Source organism: Sus scrofa, chromosome 6 (assembly GCF_054392235.1).
Source record: "Sus scrofa isolate SSC_HxYL_T2T_F1_AM1 chromosome 6, Sscrofa_HxYL_maternal_Yorkshire_Landrace_v2.0, whole genome shotgun sequence".
Taxonomy (NCBI): domain Eukaryota; kingdom Metazoa; phylum Chordata; class Mammalia; order Artiodactyla; family Suidae; genus Sus; species Sus scrofa.
The window spans coordinates 47243711-47270089 of NC_139388.1; the positions used below are offsets into that span (position 1 = coordinate 47243711).

The following is a 26379-nucleotide window of genomic DNA, read 5'->3' on the forward strand; positions in this document are numbered from 1 at the left end:
TGAGCCTTTGGGTTCAGCAGGTCTGGCAGAAAATATGCCCACAACCTGCCTGCTTCTGACCCAGGGCCGTCACCTCTCACCACTGCAGGGACCTCCTCACCGGGCCCCACTGCCACCCTCGCAACTGCAATCTCCGCTCAGCACAGCTGCCATCGGACAGTCCCTCTGCTGCCCAACCCATGGCCTCTTGATCCTCACCCCCGACCCCCGCCACACGGGCCTCCGTCTCCACTGTCCCCTGCTCTGACACCCCAGGGCTCGGCCCCGCCGCCCCTCTGGGTCTCACTCAACCTCTCTGCAACGCCACCCAACCCCGAGTGGAAATCACCCCCAGGACTTCTCTGTCGTCTTTCCCGGTTTTCTGTTTCCCATAGTATTTGTCACCATTGAATATTCTGTATGTTTTACTTATTTATTTCCTTTCTCCTCCCTGTAGAGCTTCACGAATAGGTCTCTCTCTGCTTCTAGAACACTGCTTGGCACCTCTAGTTCCCCAATAAATGTTTGTAATCTGACAAACTGGCACAGGCAAGCTGGGAATGAGCCAATACGTGCTGGCTGGAGAGCAGGGTGGGCCCAGGGGTGGCCTGCTTGCCAAGGACAGTCAGTGCCTGGGGGACCTCAGTCAGACTGCTCGGCCAAGACCAGTGTCCTCCAGGCAAACCTTCCGGATGCTCAGATCGGAGCTGTGTGAAATGGACAACCCTAAATCTAATCCCCAGCTAGACCTACTGCATCTGGAAATGGTTTTGGGAACTCCTGACCTTGAAGGGACAGTGGAGCTGGTTTCTGCAGGTGCCACCCAGCCCCAGGAGGTCAGCTCAGGCTTTCCCAGGCCTCTAGAGATGGCTTGCCGTCTGAACATGCTTCCGGCGAGGCTGGCCTTTGGCCCAGAGACCACCTGTGAAGGATTGCCACACACATCCCATTGCAACACCGCCAGCCTCTTATCTGCTGGCCCGGAGGCACAGATCCGATTCCTCGCTAACCACTAGGCCATCAGGTTCACTAGGGCCAGAGACCACATCCACAGGAAGAGAGGCCGCCTGGAGAGTGCGTGGCTATGGGGTGGGGTGGGGTGGGGGGTGACCTTGCTCTGACATGCATGACTCTGGCCCCAGCCAGGCTAGATACTCCTTGGACCCTGACTCCTCCCAGGGCTGCTTGAGTGAGAAGCCTGCTGAGTGCCCCTCCTCCTCCTCAGGAATGGTTATTGAGCGCCTGCTATGTACCAGGCTGCCCGTAGGCCCCCAAGCAGGGTCTGTTCCCTCCGCCCTGTCTACATTCTGGGACCATCCGTCCCACTGGTGACCTCTGCCCCCCTCCCCATGTCTGCTCTGCCTCTCCCTTGCCAGCCTGTCCGTTTTTGGCTCTGGACCTGTGGTCTCTAAGGGGCCACACAGAACAGGCTGGAGCTACCTCTGAAGGCCACAGCCTGGCTTCTAGACAATGGCCCCCAGGCTCCCTGGTTGAGGCTGACCTTGACTCAGGGGCTAGGGAGCAGGTCTGAACATCCCGCTGTTCTCAGGCAGCCTCTTTCCACTTTAGGAGTCAGAACCTTTTCCCTTACCTGGAGTTGGCCAGATATCCCCCTCGACTCTGGCATTCAGTTGTACGTTACCACAATTCCGAAAGCGATAGGTATTTGTCATTTTTAATTTGTACAGGCACTTTAAAAATCAGAACTCCCACAAAAGACAGCTGAGCCTTGCTGGTACTCGGCACTGCACAACGACTGCGGCCAGGTTGAAAGACGCAGGCCCCCATCCACCAGGCAGAGGTCACCATGGCCAGGCAGTGAGGTCATGGGCTCTAGAGCCATTGGCTACAACTCCAATCCTGGCTCCCCCACTTGTCAACAGCATATGGCCTTGGACAAGTTACTCAGCCTCTTTGTTCTCCACTTTCCCTGCCTCTAAAGGAGGCTTAACAATTGTCCCAACTCACAGAAGGTTGCCATGAGGTTGTATCATATCCTCAATTGTTTCTTACTTTTTTTTTTTTTCTTTTCTGCTGCACCGCAGCATGTGGAAGTTCCCCGGCCAGGAATTGAACCCGCGCCACAGCTGTGACCTGTGCTGCTTCAGCGGCATCGCCAGATCCTTAATCTGCTGAGCTACAAGGGAACTCCATCGTCATGCCTCCATCCGAGGGCAGAATCGTGAAGGGCCTGGGCCACCACCTGGCTGATGCCCATGGCCTCTCTCCCCCAGAACGAACTCCAGGGAAAGGGCCTCCCCTCTGCTGCTGCATCCCCAGGGCTCGGAACAGTGTCTGGCACACAGTAGGTGCTCAATAAATGCCTGCTGAACAAATGGGCTTTAAGAGGAGCAGTCTGACTCAGGGGACTGCCTCCAGCCTCAAAGGTTTTGTGCTTTACATGCTGGGCCATGTACGCCTCATCCTCAACGCTCCTTGGCCCCCCCTCGAAAACCACCTGTCCACACAGGTCACTGAAGGGTCATTTCCAAGACCCCAGTTCCTCCTCACTTCTCCACCAGGACGGCGGCCCCCCGAATGACCCCGTCCCTTTGGAGGTTTGTCTGAGTGCTATAGTACGAGCCACCCCACCTCTTGCCCAGGGCCTAAGGGGACCTGCGAGGGCCAGGCCTGTGTGCTCTCGGGTGGGCAGAGTGAGGGGACATGGCTAAGGGGTGTGTATACCACATACCACACACATATACACACCACACACACCTCCACCCACCCCATGCACACACTCAAGGCGGGGCTATGAAACAGAGCCAGGCCCGGAATGAAAGTGCAGTGCCAGGGCCCAGGGATTGCTCTCCAAGTTCATGGACTCATAAAAGCACAGCCTGAAGGCAGCGCCTCTGCATTTCAGGCAGGAGCCACATGGCCTGGGAGTTAGGAGGCAGGAGAGAAAGAAGCAGACTGTCTGGGAGCACAGCACCCCGAAAGGCCTGGATCAGACTCTCTGTAAGGGGCAGGCAAGGGACATCTGGGGGGCGTGACGTGGTCTGTACAATGTGGCCCAGCACCACCTGGTGGGGAGTCAGAAGCCTGGAACCTCACCATTCCTTCTCCTTCACCTCCGACAGTGCTTGGCTCCGGCTCCAAACATCCTCCAATACATCCTCTCCGCCCAAAGCCCTGCCACCCCGTGGTAGCCCCCTCATGGCCCTCCTGTGGCCACCTCTGTCCACTCACCACCCAAAGCCAGAGCCTCGGCAGGTCAAGTCACCCCACTCACAGAACCCTCGGAGGGGCGTCTCACTGACACCGGGCCTAACACCCACTCCTCTCTTATCCACCGAGCCCTACCCATTGTGCCCTCTCACCAAGTGGCTGGTGCTGGGCTGGCTCGTCGGTCCTGCTTGGCCTCAGCTGGAGGCTAATGCTGTCCTTCCCAGGACTCCACCTTATCACCACGTGCAATTCTCCCGCTCATCTGTCCCCTCCTCTCGAATGTCAGCTGGGGGTCCGAGCCCCTGAGCCCTTTGGAAAGTAGGTGCTTCTACACCACTGGGTGTGAACCAGCAGACAGAAAACCAGTCCTGATTTCTCTGGGGAGCAAAGGCACTGTGATGGGCTGAGCTGTGTGCCCCCAAAATTCTTAGGTGGAAGCCCCAACCCCAGTATCTCAGAAGATGACTATTTTTGGAGATAATGCCTTTAAAGAGGGGACTACATGACATTGAGACCCGTTAGGGGCCCCTAATCCAATAGCAGCGACAGCCTTACAGGAGACGATGAGGTCACAGGGACACCAAGGATGCCCGCCCGCAGAGGAGACCTGTGCGGACTCGGGGAGAAGGCGGCCGTCAAGCCAGGCAGAGCGGCCTGGAAGAGACCTCGATTTTGGTCTCTTCTAGCTTCCAGGGCTATAAGAAAATTAATTTCTGGGAGTTCCCATCGTGGTGCAGCAGAAACAACTCAGACCAGCATCCATGAGCGTTTCTGTGAGCGGTGATGGAGGTTGCGGACGCGGCTCAGATCCCACGTTGCTGTGGCTGTGATGCAGGCCGGCGGCTATAGCTCCAATTCAACCCCTAGCCTGGGAATTTCCATATTCTGTGGGCGCAGCCCAAAAAAGGGAAAAAAAAAGAAAAAAAAAATTTCTGTTGCATAAGCCCCCAGTCTGTGGGGGTTTATTAAGGTGGGCTAATATAGGCACCTTCAGGCCAAGGGGATGCAAGGTCCCCAGGGCGCTCAGGGAGGCTGTGGCCATAGACCACCGGGGCCCAAATTGCCCATGGCCTGAAAGCTGAACCAGAGTCCTACCAGGGTCAAAGCCAAGACCCTGGGGGCCAGAGAAAAGCTGCGAAGAGCCCCTCCCCCAGGCCAGCTCCAGCCACAGCTCTGTCACCTGCCAGCAGAGGAGAGGCCTGTGTCTTCTTGGCAGAAGAAAGAAGCAGACCCCTCTGCCCCCCAGCCCTGGCTGGGAGTCTGGCACCCACCCCAAGGAAGGGCTGACAGTCCAAACCATCCAGACTGCAGCCTCTCGGAGATTCATTTCTTTCCTCTTCAAAGCATTATAGATTGATTGCCAAGTCTTGCCGTAAATCAAAAGAAAGTCACTACTCATTACCTACTTAGAATTCCCCGGTTCTTCCTGGGAAACCATTTCTCAGCTGTTTGATCTCTGAGCCACCAGCACTATCTCCAGGCACGCCACCCATCACGGCAGCCACCAGACACTTTTTTCTTCCAGGCTCCTTTCTCAGCACCTAGATGAATTTTTACCTTTCGCCAGTTTCAAGAAGAGCTGCCAAGATAAATGATTCAGAGACTCCAGCTCGTGCTGAAAATATATGGACTGTGTCGGAGCCTATTCTGAATAACCCCACACTGGGGGGAAAGGCGCCGACCACACTCTCAACTGGACGGGCTGTGCTGGCAGCCGGGCCCCAGACTCACTCAGGCACTTGTACACGCTTCCTTGTGTCTTTTCACTGGCAGGATGGTAACACCTGCCCCGCTGCAGCCAACACCAGCTGCCCATGTCTCGGTCTAGCCCCTCCAACCCTCAGCAGAATGTCACCCAGGGCCCCAGGGACCCAGCTGGCTGTGGCTGGTGGGACCAACAAGATGCTCCACTTGCTGACTGTGCATCCAGGAGGACCCTCTTCCCCCAGGCCTGCAACGGGGACCTCCTTCCCAGGGAACCCTTACCCCCACCCAAGGGAGCCCATCTCCACAGCCACCACCAGCTCCAGGTCAAGCTGTCAAACCCCACTTCTCTTACTGGGATGAGCAGCAAGCAAAAGCAGATCAGTGAAGACAAAGGCCAGCCAGGCCCCGACCTGAACAGCCACCAGGCATCTGCCATGTGGGCGGAGGGAGCTGGATGGCCCGGGCTCTTCACCAACAAGCCTGGGTCACCGCAAGTTGGAAGGATGGCGAGAGTGCACCTGGCCTTGGCCAGACACCCAGGAGAGCCGCCGGACGGGCCACAATGCTGCTCATGAAGGTCAGGACGTGAGAAGAGCCCCGTCCCAGGGCAGGACACAAAAGGTAGGTGACAGTCACAAGCAAGGGGACCCAAAGTGCATGAAATCTGGCTGGAACAGGTTTGGCACATTCATGGAGGGTGGCCCAGGGGCAGAGGGGATGCGGAGGTTGGCCACTGCAGAACCCGCATTTTTTTTTTTTTGGTTTTTAGGGCCGCACGTGTGGGATATGGAAGTTCCCAGCTAGGGGTCGAATCGAAGCTATAGCTGCCAGCCTACACCACAGCAACAGCAATGCCAGATCCAAGCTGTGTCTTCAACCTACACCACAGCTCACGGCAACAATGGATCCTTAACCCACTGAGAGAGGGCAGGGATCAAATCCACAACCTCATGGATACTAGTGATTCATTTCCACTCTGTCAAAACGGGAACTCCCCCGCTTTTATAAACAAAACAGTGGAATCGGCCTAAGCACAGCCAACTGGGTCTATGAGCAGCTGTCCTGCTCCAGGTTCCCGCAGGTGCTGGAGCCGGGAGAAGCCAGCCTTCGAGGCCAGGACCTCGTCCACAGGCAGGGGCCATCATCTCATTCCGCTCAGAGAAGCGGGAGACAGGAGGAGACTTGGCTCCTGGCAGTGCAGGAGTGACAACATGCTAGGCCAGACCCCTGGCCCGAAGCCTGTCACCAGCACCAGCCATGGCCACAGGCAGGCAGCCGCCTGGCTCCCAGGCATCCTTGTCATTTCCACACCCCAAACACTGTGTGGGGAGAGTCCAACCACTGCAGAAGCCCATCTCCTGACCATCCACCACACCCTGTACCAGGGCGGCTTCGGGAGGAGGAGGAGGCTGCGGCCAGCACTGTGGCAGGCCCTTCGACCACCGTGGAAGCTAAAAGGCTCAGCCCCGACCCTTCACGTCATGGACCAAGGGGAGCCCTGGCACAGGGCAGAGGCCGGCCCAGCCTGAGCCGGGGCGGGGTGGGGGGTGTTGTAGGACACAACTCTGGCTTCACGGGGGCCCCAGGACACAGCACCTGTTGTTGGACCTCTAAGCGGGAAACCCTCTCTGGGGTTCCATCACCAGTTACCTCTAGGTTGGGAAAGCACTCGTGTCTACTGGCAGAGAGGGAAACAGGCTTTCTGAGCTCCTGGATTAAACCCTTCATGACATCTACAGAATTCAGAGTTAGGAGGGAAAAACTCCCAGCCCAGAATAATTGCTCCCACAGGGAGCATCTCGCTGCACCAGAATGTAATAGGTCTGAATGAGGATTTTCTAAAAACCGGCACCAAACCTCGCAGCAGCATCACAGCTGTCTGCTTGCTCTGGGAGCCAAACCAAAATCTTGGTTCCCAAGGGGTAATTTCTCAGCGGACGCTCCTGAGAGCTGGCGCAATGCTTTCCAATCGCTGGACCAGACGGGTAGACTCCCCTCCAGCAGGGACCCCCGGTCCACACGCCGCACCCCTGCCCCTTCCAATCTGCCTTGAGGCTCCTTCACAGGGTGTGCGGAGGAGCAGAGAAGCTACTCAGGGTGGGGGATGAGGGCCAGGAGCAACTCAGAGGCCTGGGGACACCTGGCAGGTAACTTGTAAAGCAGTGAAGTGCATCAGAGATTTGCACACAAGAAATGAGACAGAACAGTCCTTTCTTCTCCCTCCACGGTGCTCCCAACTTTCTTAAAATACATGACCCTTTGGACTATCCCTTCTTTTTCTTCTTTTGATAGAGACACTGGTATGAGAAATCCTTCCTGACTATGAAGGAACCAAAAGCAAGAGAGCTGTGAGAAAAGGGTCTGGGGTGGTACCAGGGAGGGGTGGGGCCTATGGCGTGTGCCCCAAAGGCTACTGTGCCCCCACTGGGTTGCTGCTCTGTGGGAGTTCTAGCCCAAGGATACTACCAATTTCAATTTCTAGAAAAACCCAGAAAAGTCTCCTGATTTTTTTTTTTTTTTTTTTTTTTTTTTTGCTTATGCCCAGAGCATGCTAAAGTTCCTGGGCCAGGGATCAAACCCAAGCCACTGCAGTGATAACTCCAAATCCTTACCCACTAGGTCACCAGGGAACTCCCTGTCTCCTGATTTTTCAGTGTTGACTGAAAACAACCAAAACAAACCAAAAAAATCCCATTGCGTGGGCCACACTAACATTGCCTGTGTCCTGGGTTCAGCCCAAAGGTTACCTACTGGTTTATCCCCTCTGGACTTTGTCTTGCTAGAAAATTCCTCCTGGGGAGCGAGAAGCCCCTACCCTGACAGAAGCTTGTGGAAATCCACAGGGGCCCCCGGGGAAGGAAGGCCGGCTAATGAGGTGTGGCCAAAGCCAACCCCAGCAGCCGCCCGTGCAAGGGAGGTGCAGGGCCAGAGAGAGGTGGTGGCCTAGTCCTGCTGCACCCGCGTGGGGCTCATACTGTGCCAGGTTCATCCCGACAACGCATCCACGGGCAGCCCACACCGTCCTCGCCTCTCCTCCTCGGCCTGAGCCATCTCAACAGCAAGCCCCATCTCAGGGTTAGCTGGACAGCTCTCGGTCAGCTGTGCAGAAGGGCCAGAGAAAAATCTCCCTGTGGGAAACGACAGGCAATGTCAAGAGAGCCTTGATCCCACGTGTTCAGGGGATCTACGAGGCTTGCCCATCTGAAGAGCAAGAGCAGACAGTCACCCGTGGAGAAGGGGCCAGGGGCTGTAAAGTGACAGATGTGGTGGCCAATTATAAAACGGGCCTAATTAGGGAGGAACAGAATTTCCAGAAACGGGTTACAGGAAGTGAACGGGAGGACAAACTTGGGAATGTCCCACGGATGTAGAGGTGGGGTTTGGGAGAGAAAAGATCAGAGGGTGGAGGCAGTGACCAGGGATCCAATACCCATGGAACAAGAATTTAAGAGGAGGCCCTGAGGGAGTTCCCACTGTGGCATAGCTGAAACAAACCCAACTAGTATCCATGAGGACGTGGGTTCGATCCCTGGTCCCTTCAGTAGGTCAAGGACCTGATGTTGCCATGAACTGTGGTGTAGGTCATAGATGAAGCTTGGATCCTGTGTGGCTGTGGCTGTGGTGTAGGCTGGCAGCTGTAGCGCTGATTCAGCCCCTAGCCTGGGAACTTCCATAGGCTTCAGGTACGGCACTAAAAAGAAAAAAGCAAAAAAAGACTAAAAAAAAAAAAAAGATTAAAAAAAAAAGAAGAAAAGAGTATGATTTGCCTAAGATCTCCAGGAACAATGGAGGACATGTCTTCACAAAACAAAGATTCAATACCCAGTAAAGCCATTCTTCACACAGGAGGGAACAAAAGGACTCTCCAACAGGCAAGGTCAAGCTGAAGGCATCAGAGGAACGGGAAGAAGACAGTACAAAGTAAGGGTCCACACTGGATTCACTAAGACAGTAAAGTCGAAATAACTTACTAAGATAATTAACTTTGGGCTGGGTGAGGGGAATGCTTGTGACGCCAAAATTCCCGGGCCAGGGATCGAACTCGTGCCCCAGGAGTGACTGGAACCACAATGGTTGGATCCTTAACCACTAGGCCACTGGGGAACTCCAAGATGATTAATGTTTTAACAGAGGTAGAAAATGGAGAGAAATACAGGTCATTTTTTCTTAATTTAAAAGTAAATTCTGGAGTTCCCGTCTTGGCTCAGTGGTTAACAAATCCGACTAAGAACCATGAGGTTGTGGGTTCAATCCCTGGCCTTGCTCAGTGGGTTAAGGATCCGGCGTTGTCGTGAGCTGGGCTGTAGGTTGCAGATGTGGTTCGGATCCCGCATTGCTGTGGCTGTGGTGTAGGCCAGTGGCTACAGCTCCGATTCGACCCCTAGCCTGGGAACCTCCACATGCCGCGGGAGCAGCCCAAGAAATGGCAAAAAAGACCAAAAATAAATAAATAAATAAAATAAAAGTAAATTCTACCATAAAAGTGGAAATGCATATAAAAGAGAACAATGGAAATTTCACCAACTTGAAGACAGAAAAGAATTTTCAAAGCCAGAATAGAAACCAGAAAGCACCAAAGGAGACTTGGAATAAGACAAAAAACACAGTGGTCATGGCTACAGACAAGTATTCTCTCCTCACACTGGAAGGGGCTCCAACAGGAACTAGTAAACTGCAACCAATGGACAAAGTTACAAATAACAGAGTAAGGAAAATGCAACAAAAGAAAACAATTAATAGCAAAACCAGTATCAAAGTCAGACTCAAGACAAAAAAGAATTAAGTCAAAAAGGTTCTTAAAAGCTGTAAAAAGGCACAACATCCTAATAAAGTTTTTTTTTTTTTTGCTTTTTAGGGCCACACCCACGGCAAATGGAGCTTCCCAGGCTAGGGGTTGAATTGGATATGCAGCGGGCGGCCTACACCACAGCCACAGCCACAGCCACAGCCACACGGGATTCGAGCCACGTCTGCAATCTACACCACAGCTCACGGCAACGCCGGATCCTTAACCCACTGAGTAGGGCCAGGGATGGAACCCATGTCTTCATGGATACTAGTCAGGTTCGTTTCTGTAAGCCACAAGAGAACGCCTATAATAAAGTCTTAATCATCAACCTTTATGTGTCAAACAACTTGGTATGGCAACGAATCAAGCAAAAGCTACTAAGAATCACAAAGAGGAATCCAAATAAGCATCTTTCTTAACCTTAAATATACAAAATAAGGAAGGAGGCAGAGGAATGGTAATACGGTAAGAAGCCTGATTTACCTCATTTATTTCGGTGTAACTGATGTACACCAAAGTATTCTTTACAAATAAAAAATAAACATTTTTCTAGTATTCCATAAAACATTGAAAAAAATGTCTAAATCGGCCACAAAGAAAAATGTTGAAATTTACATAGACTGCATTCTCTCACTTACACTGATGATAAAACCAGAAACTAATAACAAAAAGTTAACCAACCACATCTACATCTACCTAGAAATGAAAAGAAAGGCTCTTAATTCATTTCTTGGGTTAAAAAACAAATCAATCAAGGAGTTCCCTTGTGGTGAGTGGATTAAAGGTCCTTGTATTGTCACTGCAGCAACTAGAGTTCAATCCCTCCCCTGGGAACTTCCATATACCACAGGTGATGGCACAGGGGAAAAAAAAAAACCACAAATCAATCAAAACTTCTTAGGATATGGTCTAGGCAGCATTAAAAAGTATATTAGCTAAAAATCACTTATTACTGAAGAAGAAAAAAATTAAAAACTAAGATTCAGATAAGACAGATGTTCAAAAAAATTAAAAACTAAGATTCAGATAAGACAGATGTTCAAAACAAGGTCAGGAGGGAGAAGGAACCAATAATAAAATTGGGAATCCATAAGTTACATAAGCATAACTGATAAACACATCTAACAGCTGATTTTATGAAAATACCAATGAATCTGATACAATTCTGGCAACGCTAATCAATAGGAAAAGAAAACGCACACATAATGTTAGGAATGAGAAAGGAAAGACAACTACAGGTACAGAGAAGATATTTTCAAACCTTAGAAGAGAATAAAATTAATAACTTGGGGAGTTCCCGTCATGGCGCAGTGGTTAACGAATCCGACTAGGAACCATGAGGTTGCGGGTTCGGTCCCTGCCCTTGCTCAGTGGGTTAACGATCCGGCGTTGCCATGAGCTGTGGTGTAGGTTGCAGACGCGGTGGCTCTGGCGTAGGCCAGCGGCTACAGCTCCGATTGGACCCCTAGCCTGGGAACCTTCATATGCCGCACGGGAGTGGCCCTAGAAATAGCAAAAAGACCAAAAAAAAAAAATAATAATAATAATAACTTGGCTCTAAGAAGTTTAAAATTCTGGATGAAAATGAAAACTTTCCAGGACAATGTACTATAATGACTCTAAGAGGGATAAAGTTAGAATAAAACACCCCCATAGGAAAACCCAAAAAAGGTATCAAAGGAATTCTCCCCAAGGAAACACAGGTTCTGACAGTATCTATAGATGTCTTCATATCTCCAAGAAACAGCCAGCCCCTATGCTTTCTAAAGGGTTCCAAAAAACAGAAAAATGTGGAGAGCTTCCTAAGTCACAATCTCAAAAACTCTGAACTCAAAATATGGCTAAGAAAATTAAGAAAAAAAAAAATGTATACCTCGGCCCCCTACTTTGAGCCTATACACAACGCTAGTAAAACAATAATCAAAACAATCGTAGTAACCCTGATGCTTACCAGAGACACGGTTCTATAGAATGCACACATATTAATTCAACTCCTCCCAACAACCCGATGAAGTACTATTATTATCCTTCCTTCCAGAAGAGCACACTGAGGCGCGGTAAGCAGCATAACTGGGACCCGAACCCAGGACCCCAGGCTCCAGAGACTGTGCCCTAAGCACTAAAGTACACAGCCTCCCCATTCCAGGCCTGCAGCTTATTCACAGAGTAACCCACTACCACAGAGCCAGGGGTGCCACGCTGGCTCCATACCACAAGTCTGGTCCCAGAGTTCATCTAAGGGACAACTCAGTGCCCAAATTCAGGCTCAAGCTCTACGTTCCCATCAGAGGAACCAGGGCTCCTTGGAGAAGTGGCTGATTAGACGGCTGGAGCAAGGGACATACAAGATGAGCCTGGAGCATCTTGCCAGGCCAGAAAGTAAGGAAGTGTGCAAAAAGCACAATTAAGAGGCGTGTCAGAGGAATACCAAAACCAGCGGAAAGAGCTTCCCAATGGCCAAGCTGAAACGATTTAAGCCACGAGATAACGTCACACTGGATTATCACCCGAGGTATAAGCTACATATCCACGAGTCCACACAGATGTAAGTCAATCCACAATTGAACACAAGCTGAACAGGACAAGAGACAAGACTCTCGTACAACAAAATAATGCCACTTGCAGCAACATGGATGCCACTAGAGATGCTCATATGAAGTGAATTAAGTCAGAAGGAGAAAGACAAATAACATGATATCACATATGTGGAATCTAAACGGTGGCAACAAATGAACCTATCTACAGAACAGAAACAGACTCACAGACATGACAACAGACTTGTGGTTGCCAAGGGGGAGGGGAAGGGAGTGGGGTGGACGGGGAATGGAGGGTCGGTAGATGCAAACTATGACATTTCGAATGGATACGCCACAAGGTCCTGCTGTACAGCACAGGGAACTATATCCAGTCTCTTGGGAGAGATCATGCTGGAAGGCAATGTGAGGAAATGAATGTATATATGTGCATGACTGGGTCACTCTGCTGCACAGCAGAAACGGAATCAACACTGTCAGCAACCACACCCTAATGAGAAATAAACTAAAAAAAAAAAAGAAGAGTTACAAATGTGGATAACTCTCCGCTCAAGAAGAGAGAGCACAGCTCCTCGCTCCGTAAGTGTGGGCTGAAGCATACAGCACGGAAAGGAGGGAAAGGCACATTTACAGCGGAGAACGCTGACAAATACTGCTTCCGGTGATGGAGGCTCACAGCAGTGGTAAGTCAGGTTGACAGCAGGTGCCCTTGAAACCATGAGATCAAAGTGATACCTGACCTCTGGGATCCTCCTCCCAGTGACACATCTATTTCTGGTCTACCCATGAGAAAAACAGAAAAACCAAGACGGAGGGACCGTCGCCAAAGCACCTGACCTGTACTATTGGAAACCGTGGAGGTCACTGCAAACAAGGCAAGTCCGGGAAACTGCTGCAGCCCAGGGGAGCTTGAATGTAATGTCCTGTGGGACGCAGGGACAGCAAAAGGTTATTATTAGGTCAAAAAGCTAAGGAAACTGGGAGTTCCCATGGTGGCGCAGCAGAAACAAATCCGACGAGCATCCATGAGGAGGCAGGGTCCATCCCTGGCTCCACTCAGTGGATTAAGGCTCCCGCGTGGCTGTGGCTGTGGTGTAGGTTGGCAGCTGTAGCTCGGATTCAACCCCTAGCCTGGGAACTTCCATAGGCTACGGGTACGGCCCTAAAAAGCAAAAAAAAAGCTAAGGAAAGTGGAATAAAATATGGACTTCGGATAATAATAAGGCATCACTACTGTTCATGAGCTGTCACAAAGGCGACAGGGGAGAAAGAGAACTGTCTGGACCATTCCTGTGACTTTGCTGTGATCTAAAACCGTTCCAAAGTAAAACGTGTATTAATTGCTTAAAACACACACATAAAAGGCCAAGGGAGATGCTGAAAACACAGCTGATAAAATTCAACATCCTTTCTTGATAAAAATCTCCTCGTAAGCCAGGAAGAAAACCCTACTTCCTAAAAACTGATGATAAAATATTTATCGAAAATCAACAGCACCAGGTTCAATGGTGAAACACTAGAGGCAAATCCATAAAGATGCCTGCCGGCTGTACAGTTTTACTTAATGGCGATTTCCCTGACATCTGAACAGAAAATGCCTATTTCTGTTGGCTTTCCCCCAAAAGCTCCATGTGGGGCTCCATCAAGCCGCCTGAACATTTGCCAGGAAGCCCTGCTCTCCGGTTCTTTGCCCAGCTTTCTGGCTGGATTATCAGGCTAGTTTGTACCCCCAATGTGCCCATTTCTCAGTTATTTTCAAGGCAAAATGAGCTATCCTCACAGCCCCTCCATCCCCCAGGCCAGCTACACTCTGATACCAGGCCCTACAGAACCTCACGGCACCCTCCTCTGATGTCAGGTCTACGACAGAGCAGGCCAGTGGTCCCACAGGACCTGCCTGCCCGGTGGCCCAGGATGAGGTACAGCCTCCTCGGGACTCCCAGGAATTCTCCACCCACTCAGCCCTGACTTTCAGAAAGGGCTCGGCTCAAACACGCGGAGGCGCACCTGGCTGGCAGGGTGCCGGACTCATGGGCCACCTTCCTGAGGGGGTACCCCAAGCAGATGGGGGTTTCCTGGTCCTCTTGTGGTGGGCTCCAGCAGCCGAGGCAGTAAACCCCCAGGCCAAGAGTCGGTTTCGCCACACCCAGACTTGGGGGTCTCAGGGGGCCAGGCCACAGCCTCGGCCCTCAGGGTGGCTGACGAGAGTGAGAGAGTGATGTGTCTGCTATGGCAGGTGCGGGGCGCTCAGCGCCCAGAGAGCGACCAGGCCTGCGGAGAAGAGCCTCCGCATCTGTTCCTACCGGGGGCTCTGGTCTCAGAGGTTGCCTGGACCCAGACCTCCCCCAAGGCCCCCAGGCAAAACTCTAGCCCCTTCCTGGGGAAGGTAAACTGAGGAAGGCCTCAGTGAGGCCCAGGTTTGCCTTGGCTGAGACCGGACTAGGTCGGACTACCCCCGGACCACAGGAAGCTGTAAATCTCCAGAACCTCCAGGAAGGCGGGAAATAGGGCCTCCTGGTGACATCCATCACCCATGAAACCTGCATCCTTGGCGTGACACACTCAGGGTGACCAGAGACATACAGGGCCGTGTCTGGTCACCACGCCCAGCAGGCCAGGCAGGGAGAGGCAAGAAAGATCTAGAGCAGGAGGTGGGCAGGACAGGCCCCTGCGAGATGGCCCCTCAGGGCTACAGCGCACCAGGGTGCTGCACAGAGGACCAGGGCACTGACCCCAGAGGGCTTGGCCGTCTCCTGAGAGTTGGGAGCGCAGCTCCTGCAGTTCTGACAGAGACGCTGCTCCAGATCAGCGCGCCGCAGAGACGGAGGGGCGGCCTGGGCGGGAGCAAGCTCTGCCCGTGTCCTCTGCAGCCACAACTGCCGCAGGTTAGGAGGGCCAAGGGGTTTCCTATAAACTTTCCCACCTTCCAATTATCCTCACCGGAGTTAAATTTTCTAATCCTCAACCAAAAAAAAAAAAAAAAAAAAAAAAAAAACCCGACAACAAAACAAACAGAAAAAGGGCCTTGTTTAACAAGAACACAGCAGGGGTTTTGCAGCCTGCTCCCTGGGGTGGGCAAACTGAAAGACCGACCACCTGATCCAGCACCACGTGGCTTGGATGGAATCTGTGTGTGTGGTGCAGCGTGTGTGAGTGTGTTGTGTGGTGCCAGTGGCAGTGTGTGGGTGTGAGTGTGTAGTGAAGTGTGTGTATGTGTGGTGGAGTCTGTATATGTGGTGAGGTGTGTGGTGAGTGTGTGGGTGTGAATATATGTGTGCTGAGGTGTGTGTGAGATTGTGTGGAAGAGTGTGTGTGTGTGTGTGTGTTCCAATGTATGTGTGGTGCGGTATATAGGTGTGGTACAGTTTGTGTGTGGTGGAGTGTGTGCGTGTGTGAGTGTGCGTGGTGCGGTGTGTATGTGTGGTGCAGTGTGTGGTGCAGTGTGTGTGCGTGTGTGAGTGTGTGTGTGGTGGGGTGTGTGTGTGTGGTGGGGTGTGCATGTTTGAGAGTGTGGTGTGTGGTGTGAGTGGTGGGGTGTGCAGGGGGAGAGAGTGTGTGTGCTGGGCTGTGTGTGTGTGTGTGGTATGCGGTGTGTGTGCGGGGTGTGCATATTAGGGGGCATGTACACGGGAGACCCCCACCCTCCAGCCCTGGGGAGCAGCCCCTCAGGCCGGGCCCCATCTCCCACCCCAAGTCCAGGCCCAGCAGGTGCGCTGAACACAGAATCGCAACTCGATTCATGCGGCCGAAGGGCAGGAAAAGCAAGGCGGCGCTGAGCTTGGAGCAGCCCAGCTGGGCAGCTTGTCATCACCAAACCGAAAGGAGACGGGAGACCCTTCCCGTGGGTTGTTGCTTGTGACGGATCACAGGGGGAAGCCCAGGCCTTGTCAGGGGTCTCCAGATGGGATCGGGGTGTCTGCCAGGACGGAGCCCAGCCCCGGGAGGAGGACAGCGCCATGCAGGTCCCTAGGACACCTCACAACCCCCGCTGCCTGTTGACTGACTCTGATGCCCCCCGCGGAAGCTGCCAGGACAGGGCCCGAAACGCCCCCTCGCAGCCTGGAGAGAAAGAGCATCATTTCAATTAAGGTCCCCGACTGTCAAAAACATCCAGTTATTAATCTCCTTGTGGCAAATGTGAACCGGGACCTGCTTACACAGCCAATTGAGCGTGCTCTAAATTAGCGTGTGCAGGTAATTGATTCAGCCGCCAGCCCCTCGCCGGCCTGGCTACAAGCCGGCGACGCGGCGAACATTAAATAACACGAGGCGGCAAAGCAGCCTGCCTGATGGGGCCTGCAGTCAGAGGCCGTGAGCGCCCCATTTACCCAAACGTTAGCGTCTTATTGGTTTAACACAATTTACTACGCCTCAATTGCGGGAAATGATTTTCATTTCCTCTGGAACCCCGCTCACAGGCGCAGCACAAAGCAGGAGGAGTCTTAATAAATGCCATCAGCTCACTTTCTCTTCTTCTAACATGCTCTCAAGATGTGACGACAGCCCTTGGATAATGAAACACAACAAAACGATGAGGCTTCGAACTAGGTTTCCTGGCCGGCAGCCGCAGTGGGAGTCCGAGCCCTGCGGTCGCAGCGGGATGCCCTCCTTCCAGAAAATCAGCCCCGTCTCCCCCCCACACACCCCCGTCCCCACCCTGGCACGCAAGACTCTCTGCCCCCCTTACTGGGTGTCCCTCTGTGGGGCTGAGACGGGCCAGAACTTCCGGAAGGTGCTGGGGCTGCTCTTCTAACCCAGAGGCCGCTGCCCTGGCCCTTCCCGGGCATGGGTCCAGCCTGTGTGAAGAGGACCACGCGCCCCGGGGAACCACCGCACGTGTTAGGTGAGGTTTCCTACTCCCGCCTGGTTCAGAGAAGATGGAGGGTCTCGGTGGCAGAGAGGACAGGGGAAAGGGGGCTCAGGACATCTTCTCTCTCCCGACCCTCCATCTAACCCACCCACACGTATTTCCTAACACCAACTGTAGGGCAGACACCGCAAATTAACAAGACAGGGCCTCCAAGAAGCAGCCCCAGGCTCCAGGGATGCAGAGCACAAAACGGCATCCCCCAGTGACCCAGGCAGTGACAGAGATGTGTCCCCAGGGAGAGAGCGAGCTGGAGGCAGAGATGTCAGCCCACCTCACCATGGCAGATGCTCCCAGGCTTCGGCTGGCACCGGCAGTGGGCGGTGCCCTCCTCAAATCTGGCCAGGGCCACCCCACGCTGGGAGGGTATCCCAGGACAATCATCTTCCCACCGTCCCTGGAGGGTGACATCATCTTCCCTTTAGGAACAGACTCTGTCTCTCTCTCCTTTTTGCGGGGGGCATATGGAAGTTACCAGGCCAGGGATCGAATCCGAGCCACAGCTGTGGCAACAGTCAATCCTTTTGACCTACTGCACCGGGCAGGGGATCGAACCCACACCACAAAAAAGATGATGCCAGATCCTTAACCCACTGCACCAGAGCGGGAACTCCCAGACTAGGTCTCTCGTTCTCATCATCTGTCTCAGCTTTTCCCTGGAGGGAAAGTCCTCCCCACCATCCACCCCAGGACGCGCCCTGCTCCCAGGGACCCACAGCTAGAGGGCCCCCCTGCCAGACTGAGGCTGCAAAGGCAGGCACTGCTGCTCCTCTGAATCCCCTGCGGCCAGCTGCTGGGTGGGCATGGCCCACAGCTGGTGCACAACAGTGCAGACACATGGCAAGTCGAACTGGATTAAGGCCACTCAGCACCCTCAGGGTGACTGCTTCTGGCCCAGAGCCTCAGGATCATTTCTCCGAGAGCCACCCCTGGTCCACAGAGGAGGCAGCAGTGGGGCCAACCCGGGACAGGGTGGAGGGGGAGGCTGGGCCGTTTGTAGACAAACCTAAGATCTCCCCAGAGCTCAGCTTAATAAGAGGCTCACCAAACAACAGCCAGACACCATGTACAGACTCTGAATCCCAACTCACACAAATCAACTCTAAAAAGACAGTTTTAGACAACACAGAACATATTTATAATATGAAGGATTATTGTTAACTTACTTAGATGTGATAATGACACGGTGGTTATGTGAGAAGGAAAAAAATAACCTCACCCAAGTGAGACACCCACTGACGTATTTACAGGTGAGATGACACGATGTCTGGGGTTTGGTTTTAAATACTCCAGCAAAACAAAACTAAACAAAACACCCTGATGGAGACTTGGATGTTCTTCTGTGGGGGCAGGGGGATACTTGATATTTCCCATTAAAAGAGAAAAAAAGACCTCCCTTACCTTGGGTGGGGAGGGAGGGAACTGGGGGAGGTATGCGGAGGGGCCAGCCTGGACCCAGACCTCACAAGCAAGCTTATCAGCCTCTGGGACATGGAGGACAGCTCAGTCCCCAACCTACTCCCGCCCCCAGGAGCCACCTTCACAACTGGACTCTCCACACTGGGGCGAGGGAGCCCTGCTCCAGACTCTGGGTTATTTTCTTTGAAGCATCAGCTGTGGGTCACTATGGGCCGATTCACTTGGAACAGGCTTCTGGGGCAGCGCCAATCTGAGGGACCTTGTCCACAGCCCACCTCCGAGGTAGCCCCCCAGAACTCTTCCAGCCCCGGACCAGGGGTGGGGTGGGGGTGAGACAAGGATCCTGGGAATCCTGGAGCAGACACCGAAGGAGACCACAGGGAGGCAAGAGCTGGGTCCTCAACTCACTTGTTCCATGTGGCCTCCAGGCAAGTCATAGCAGCACGGCCTTTGAGGCCATGTTAACCTCTTACCTCTAAGGGTCAGAAATACAGAGGCCTGCTCAGGACTCCTTTAAAGGTTATCAGCCTTTTGAAATAGACACCTACCCCCAAGCCACGTGACCATAGCTGCCCACGAGGCCTGCTGCCAGCTCCACCCGCACCTGGCCCTCACCTGGCACAGATAAGGTGGGCAGGCCTTGGAGTTCCCGTCTTGTCGCAGTAGTTAATGAAACTGACTAGGATCCATGAGGTTGCAGGTTCGATCCCTGGCCTCACTCAGTGGTTTAAGGATCCCGCCTTGCCGTGAGCTGTGGTGTAGGTTACAGACGCGGCTCGGATCTGGCATTGCCGTGGCTGTGGTGTAGGCCGGCAGCCGTAGCTCCAATTTGACCCCTAGACTGGGAACCTCCATATGCTGCGGGTGTGGCCCTAAAAAGACCAAAAAAAAAAAGACAGGGCAAGGTATGCAGGGAGGGGCATGGAGCTTCCAAACCCTGTCTAGGTGCTGCCTTCGTTGACCAACCCAGAAGCTCGCCAAACCCTGTGGTTTAGGGGGTTTACGGACGTTCCGTTCCCTCCTCAGACACACAGTTGATTAGATCACTGGTCAGAACCCAGTCTCCAGTCTCTCTCCGCTCAGTTCCAGCCCTCTAGCCACCTGGTCGGTTCCTCTGGCAACAGGCTTCCATCCTCCGGAGCCCCTCAGCATAAACTCAGGTTCGGGGAGAGGGGCGCCGGGTGAACACCAGCAGACACTCCTCTCTGACGCTCGGGGCATCTCGAGGGGTTTACAAGCTCTGGGGCAGAGACCAAGGGCGCCTTCATTATTATGTCGCAGGGGGAGAAAGGGCCCTTTGGGTCTGAGCCCAGGGCTTCCTCGCACAGTGGGCAGCAGCATGCTGAGCCCCGGGTCCCGGAGCGGGGCTGAGGAGCAGGCCTAATTGGAACCAAAGGACGACAGAGCTCTCCAGAACGCTTTATGGGCCACTTAACCATCCTGCAACCCAGTCGTTCAAGCACAGCAGACATAATGGCAGTGTTTACACATAAAAATGGCAAGCTGTTTTACTAGTGGCGTTCGGAGTCACAATAGCAGCTATTTGCTAAAGTTGCCTGCAAACTGCAGAAACCAGGTCCAAGAGTGGAATGACGGGGCACGAAACCACACTGAAAAGTAATCAAAAACCATTCCCATCCAACACGCTGCCAAGAGCCAGGGAGGTGGCCACAGCTGGAAGAAACATCCTCTTTGCCCAGGACGTCGAGGCCCTGCTCCTAATTCCCACTCAATCTGTGTGCTGCGCCGCGGCCGCGCCTCATCTGTTACTTGCTCAGGGAACGCCAATGACTGTTTTTTACATTTTAATCTCTACCCAGAGAAACACAGCAGCTTACCTTTCCATTTCGTATTCTTTCATTCCCACTTTTACAGCCTTCATTACCTGGAGGATGGATATTAAGCAAAGACATTTGTATTAAGGAGATAAGTAACACTGCCTTATACATAATGTATTGCACTTTTTCAAAAGAATCTCTTCTTCCAAAAAATCTCCAAAGCCATGCAGTTTATTTAAACCACTTCAGAGCACTGCTATTCGGAAGCCGATAAACACTTCGAAGGCAAGTAAAAACTGAACGAAGACATGTTTGGTGAAGACGTGATGCTCGGAAGGCCATGGCAACCAGCCTAAAAGGTTTCCTCCCTTACGAAACACGGAGAAAAGGAACTCACATGAGAGATTCTCTTGCTCCCAATAACCCCCATCCAGCTCTTGACACAAAGCTGCAAATGTCAGGAGGCAGGTGCTGGGCTCTCCCAACCGCTTGACCCGATCAAGAACTACATTCCTGGAGTTCCTGCTGTGGCTCAGCAGGTTAAGAACCCGACTAGTATCCAAGACAATGAGGGTTCAATTCCTGGCCTCACTCAGTGGACTGAGGATCTAGCATTGCCACAAGCTGCGGTGTAGGTCATAGACGCGGCTCAGATCTGGCGTGGCTGTGGCTGTGGCATAGACCAGCGTCTGTGGTGCCAATTTGACCCCTAGCCTGGGAATTTCCATATGCCACACCTGTGACCCTAACAAGAAAAAACATATACATACTTCCTGATTTGCTCTTGTTCCTCAGGTAATTGGGAAGGTTCGGGAAAGAACCATGGGAGAGCATTTTTAGCAAATGATGAGAGTAATAAATGTGCTTGAATCACAGTTAGGAACCAAAGATTCTTTAAAAAGGAGCTGGGATAGCCACTGTGCCAGGAGGACGAGCCCTAGCCCTCTGGGAGTTAGGACTTCTCGCCGGGAAATTCCCTGAGACTGGGGGCTTTGCGGTGAGGAACTGGGGCAGAGCCTCTGTGCACCCCCTGCCCTGGGGAACAGTACAGAGCCAGCGTGGCATCTCCCACCTGCAGGGACACTTCCTGCTGGCTCTGGACCAGAGCCACCCATCTCTACACTGCCCCCTTGCCCCACACAGAGCAATGCTGCTTCCCCAGAGCAGCACATCCAGCGAGCCAGTGCTTACCTCCCGGTGGGCCTCGCTGGAAATTTTATTGGTGTAGCGCAAAACCTCCAGCTCCATGTCCGTCTTGAAGACCCGGCTGCAGACAGGGAAGGAAAACAAAGCAGCAAGTCAGCGACTTCCAGCAGGAGCTGGCGGACCCCTCCAGGAAGACCTCCACACTGGGGAGAGGGTCCAGGGCAGCAGGTGGGCTGCCCGGGCGAGGGAGTGAGTGGCCAAGCCCCAGGAGGGATTAGCTGCATTAGCACGGCCCATCCCAGCCCAAGGCCAGCAGGCTGTTTGCAGTTCTACGATGTGGAAGCCCAAATTCTGCAGCCAGACACACCTTGCCTCACTGCGACTCAGTTTCCTCATCCATAAAACAGGGATACAATCTACACAGCAAGGCTGCTGGCCCTGAATCTTAAGTGTGTTGACTCCCTGGACTCTGTTCAGATGGCTGCAGTTCTCCCATTTCCTCCCCATCCCACCCACCTGTCCAGGCCACCCTGGGAACCTGAGACAGGGTGGGAGTAGGGAAGGGGGGTGGGGCAGTGCAGCCACGTCCAGCCCCGAGTGCAGGTGTAAATGTGGAAACAGCAGGTCGGCAGAGAGAAGAGGAGACTGAGGGAGGGTGCTTTCTGTGGGGCAGGGAGATGCAACCCGGAGACCCTGCCGTCCTTTCAAGGCTCAGCTGGGCCTCCTACCAGCTGGACTCCAGGGGGGTTCTGGGGGTCCTCACAGAAACGCATGTTAAATCGCCAGTTTGATTAGGTTTCTGGTCTTTGCAATCAACCTCAACAGCAAGTAAAACTCCTGCAGAGAAGCTAAATAAATATTTCTTTTCTGCTTCCACCCACTGCAAATAAGCAACCCAGGTCAAGGGCATTTAAGTGGCAGCCAAGCCCCGTCCTTAAGGACATGGAGTCCATCGTGCGTCCCTCATGGCTGATTCTAGGTCCGGTATGAAAGTATGAAAGGCGACCCGCCTTCACCAAAACTCCCACATGGCCACCTCTCCCTCTCACCAAGGGGACATGCTCAAGCCCCCTCCAGATCAGCAAAGTGGCATGTTATGACGGCAGACCAGAGCCTGCCCCTCCGTCCACAGCACATCTCTTATCCAGCCACTGTCCACCTTTGCAGCCTGGGGCCCTGAGCTGGCCCCAGTTGAGGCGAGGATGCAGGGAAGGCCCTTCTGCCACCATCAGAGGCGGCCACTGACACAGGCTGTCTCCACGGTGCCCAGCTGGACAGCCGGCCAGTTGTCACTGGGAAGGGAGGAAGGCCTCTTTCAGCACAGGGACACCTTCCTGAGACTGTAAAACCTTCCAGGGAATGTGGGAAAGACAAACCCCCAACCCACTGAGGCTTTTTCCACACAAACGTGCCTTCTTTCTCAAGGAGCAGACCCTGAAGCGTGAGTTTCTTCTCCATCATTCAAGTGCTCTGGCTCTGCCTCCGGGCGCTGAGAGCAATTCCCCCCGGGGGAACGGAAAGCTGGTTCCCTATGGCCTGGAGGGGCTGCAGGATAACCTAACAGCCCCTGGGGCTTCATTCACGCCCTGCTTGGCAGCAACCCCAGGAACCATGAGTGGGAAGTGGGCTTCTCTATTCCTGATGGGGGGATGACCAGAGTGGGAACCAGGCCCAGGCTGTACTGCCTCTGACCCTCTGCCTCTCTCTTCAGCCTAGAACCCTGGTCCAGCCTCCCAGCTACCACCCTTGCCAGCACTTCAGACCCCGAGGCCCTGTGCTCTTCCATTAGCATGGGCTTGGCCAACCCCCCACGAGGGATGCCCCAGAGCCTGTGTGTATCGGACGTGAGGGCTGAGCTGCCACGGGCCTCCGCACATGCCAGCTCTGCCAGGAGGGGAGCATGCAGGCTCCTCTCAACTTTCTCCACCTCGGAGCCCTCCCGGGGCTCCTTCTCAGATGAATAAACTCATCTCCTACTTCAGGGAGGGCACATGAAGCCAGCAGGTGGGCATATTCTTGTCTCTGCTCCAACCTCCCGACACTCTCCATCAGCCTCCTCCCTCCAGCGTGAGCACCTGGGTCTTGAAATGAGTGGGGGGCCAGGGGGAGTGGAAAGCTGCCATCGGCTACAAGAGAGAGGACACTTGGAGCTCAAGCCATACTCCCTGCTCATCAGAGACAATAAGCATGGTAGCCACGGAGGCCCAGAATCCTGCTTTCTTTTCCAATGTTACCATGGGAAAGATGACAAACTAGGCCTCTAGAGCTGGTTCACTTTGGACTTATTTTTGCAGTCGTGTTAGAAAAAAAAGAAGAAGAAAAAGAAGAAGGGATCAAACTGAACCAAGGCAAACTGCCCCACAAAGGCAGATCTCCAGTGAAGCTGGCCTGGCTGAGCACTGGCCTGGCCCAGTTTCATCCAAGCTTTGAGGGCCCTGAAAGGAGACGGCTTCGGTGTGCTGGCTCCCCCAATCGACAGGGCACTGCAGGCCGAAGGCTCGCCCCGGCCCAGACACCCCAGCCGGGCCCTGCTCATCTGCACAACACAAGCACCAGAAACCGTGTTCAAGATTACCGCACAGAACACGAAGACGTCCCAGCATTCTGCAGTTTCTCCTCATCTGCAGGAAGAATTCCCGCCCTGAATCTGATGAGGCGATTTCCTTTACTCCTGAGCACAAAATGGCAAGGAGAGGGGATTCAGGCTCCAGAGGCCCAGCGGCCTTGGAGGAGAGATGCTGAGCAGCTCACTCAGCCCCAGCCTTGTCCGGCCTGAGGGTGTGCAGGACGGTGGTTAGAAATATCATCTGCAAGGTCTCCATCCCCAGGAGAGGACAAAGGCCGCCTCCTCCAGGAAGCATCAGGGGCCAAGGCTCAGGACAGGGTAACAATGATGCCACTTAAGAAGTCTGGGTGGGGAAGTAGCTGGTGTGGCTCAGCGGGTTAAGAACCTGACACAGTGTCTCTGAGGACTCGGGTTCGATCCCTGGCCTTGCTCAGTTGCCCTGAGCCGCAGTGTAGGTCGCAGATGTGGTTCGGATCCCGCATTGTTGTGGCTGTGGTGTAGACCGGCAGCTGTAGCTCTGATTCAACCCCTAGCCTGGGAACTTCCATATGCTGTAGGTTCCGCCCTAAAAAGAAAAAAAAAAAAAAAAGACATCTGGGCAGAAGACAGCTCGGGCTCTTCCACCAGCAAGAGGAGAGGCCTGACATGTGTGGGAGACACGGGCACTGAGGCAGAGTCCCCGGCTCATGGCCACATCAAGGCGGCTGCTCAAGGAGAAAGGCGGCACCACAGGCGGGGAGGGGGAGGGGGCACAGGCCCAGAGTCCCCTGCTACAGGCCTGAAATGACAAAACCCAGGCCAGGCTGAGATTCACTGGTACCATCTTTTATTTTTCCCCCTTAAATATTTACAAGTCACAAAACTGCCTCTGGGCTTTAAACCCAGGATTAAGACATCAATTAAGCGAGGTCTGAACGCTCCAGTGATTAAAACAGGAGCAAGACGGGATGAAGGATTTCCAAAATCAGTCTCGAAGCATCAAAGTGCCACAGTGTTGAACAAAACCCATTTGATGGGATAGGAACTCTCCTGGAGATGAATGCAGAGGGGCTGATTCCAAGGGAGAAATGGGCGGGAATTCGAGACCACAGGACCACAGGGCCTGTGACCCGGCGACACTAAGGGTAAAAATCCCAGGACCACAGGAAGGACGGAAGGGAAAGAGCTGGTTGGAATGATGTATCCTCTGAGGCTGAATCAATAAGTCTTCTCAGAGAAACCAGAGCCAGGAAGAAAATGGTGGTTTAGCTCAGCTATGGTGCCTGTGACCTGACCAGGGTCAGGCAGTCGTGGGCCATGTGCAAGGAGAGCTGCAACCAGGGTCCGACGCCCCGTCAGCCTGTGTCCAGCCTTCCAGCGCACAGCAAGCTGCACTGGCCCCTACTACCTCGGGTTCCCACTTTTCACCTGGCTTTCTCAGTGACTGGGGGTTAAATGCCTATTCACTGGGAGACAAGGCTGCAAGCTCCTGGAATACTTTTCATAGAGACACACCAAGAATCTAGGTCATCCTCTACGTTCCTTTTCTAATTTGGGACACGTTACCCGGGACGCAGGATCCTGGTGCCCCAAAGCATCCACACCTCACCATCTCCAGTGAGCGGAAGTGCAGGGAAAGAGAAATAGACAAGTTTTCCCCATGGCCTGGGGAGTACACGAGACCACCTTCACTCCATGTAATTAATAGCTCTCATACTGGCGTGTGACTCAAGTTAACAGTCTCACTGAAAACCCAAGAAAGAACAGACTTGTGGTTGCCAAGGGGGAGGGAGAGGGAGAGGGGTAGAGTGGGAGTTTGGGGTCAGTAGATGCAAACTATTACATTTAGAATGGTTAAGCCATGAGGTCCTGCTGTAGAGCACAGGGAACTATATCCAGTCTCTTGGGATAGACTATGATGGAAAATAATATGAGAAAAATAATGTGTATACATATATATGCATGACTGGGTCACTTTGCTGAACAGCAGAAATTGACAGAACGCTGCAAATCAACTATACTGTAATAAAACAAAAAATAATAAAACAAGAAGGCACATGGCAATGGCAGACACGCTCACTCTTCTGTGATGCTTCTGGAGGCGCTTAACTGAAATCTACAGTGCCGAGCTATTAAGATAGTACAGAAGTATCTCCTTTTATTTCCTACCCCACCTTCAGATCAATTTAATCATCTGCGGAACAGGAAAGCAGCACCACAGCCTAGATTATGGAAGTGAGACGCCGATTCTTATTAAGTTTCAACTTTTGACCTCCAGATTCAAACTGCAATGCCCCTGCGCGCAACGAAAGCAATGATCAGTTATGATCTCATGTTTGTGGGGAAGAAGAGTATGATTATAGAGGAATTTACAGGAAATCAAAAAGGCACTGCTTGAGAGAATGGAAAACAATGAAGCAGTCAGAGACAGGAAATGAATGATA

The 26379-nt window shown here is 53.0% G+C and overlaps 2 protein-coding genes across 3 annotated transcripts in view; both read right to left on the reverse strand.

Moving 5' to 3' along the window:
• Positions 1-26379, reverse strand: part of PEPD (peptidase D) — a 113276-nt gene that overhangs the window by 46974 nt on the left and 39923 nt on the right. The window contains exons 8-9 of one of the 2 annotated variants that reach the window (XM_005653273.4): positions 21436-21511; positions 20305-20351 (exon numbers count right to left, since the gene is read on the reverse strand). In XM_005653273.4, coding sequence (XP_005653330.2) covers positions 20305-20351; positions 21436-21511 — 123 coding nt within the window. Of the gene's footprint in view, positions 1-7362; positions 8518-20304; positions 20352-20958; positions 21512-26379 lie in introns of those variants that run through there. The other variant, XR_014806016.1, reaches the window with a different exon arrangement.
• On the reverse strand, positions 7363-16264 carry LOC146402324 (uncharacterized). Its single transcript, XM_084960420.1, has 2 exons — positions 11117-16264; positions 7363-9243 (listed from the first exon to the last, which is right to left on the reverse strand). Exon 1 carries the CDS (start codon positions 16136-16138, stop codon positions 14870-14872), a length of 1269 nt encoding a protein of 422 aa, XP_084816546.1. The 5' UTR covers positions 16139-16264; the 3' UTR covers positions 7363-9243; positions 11117-14869.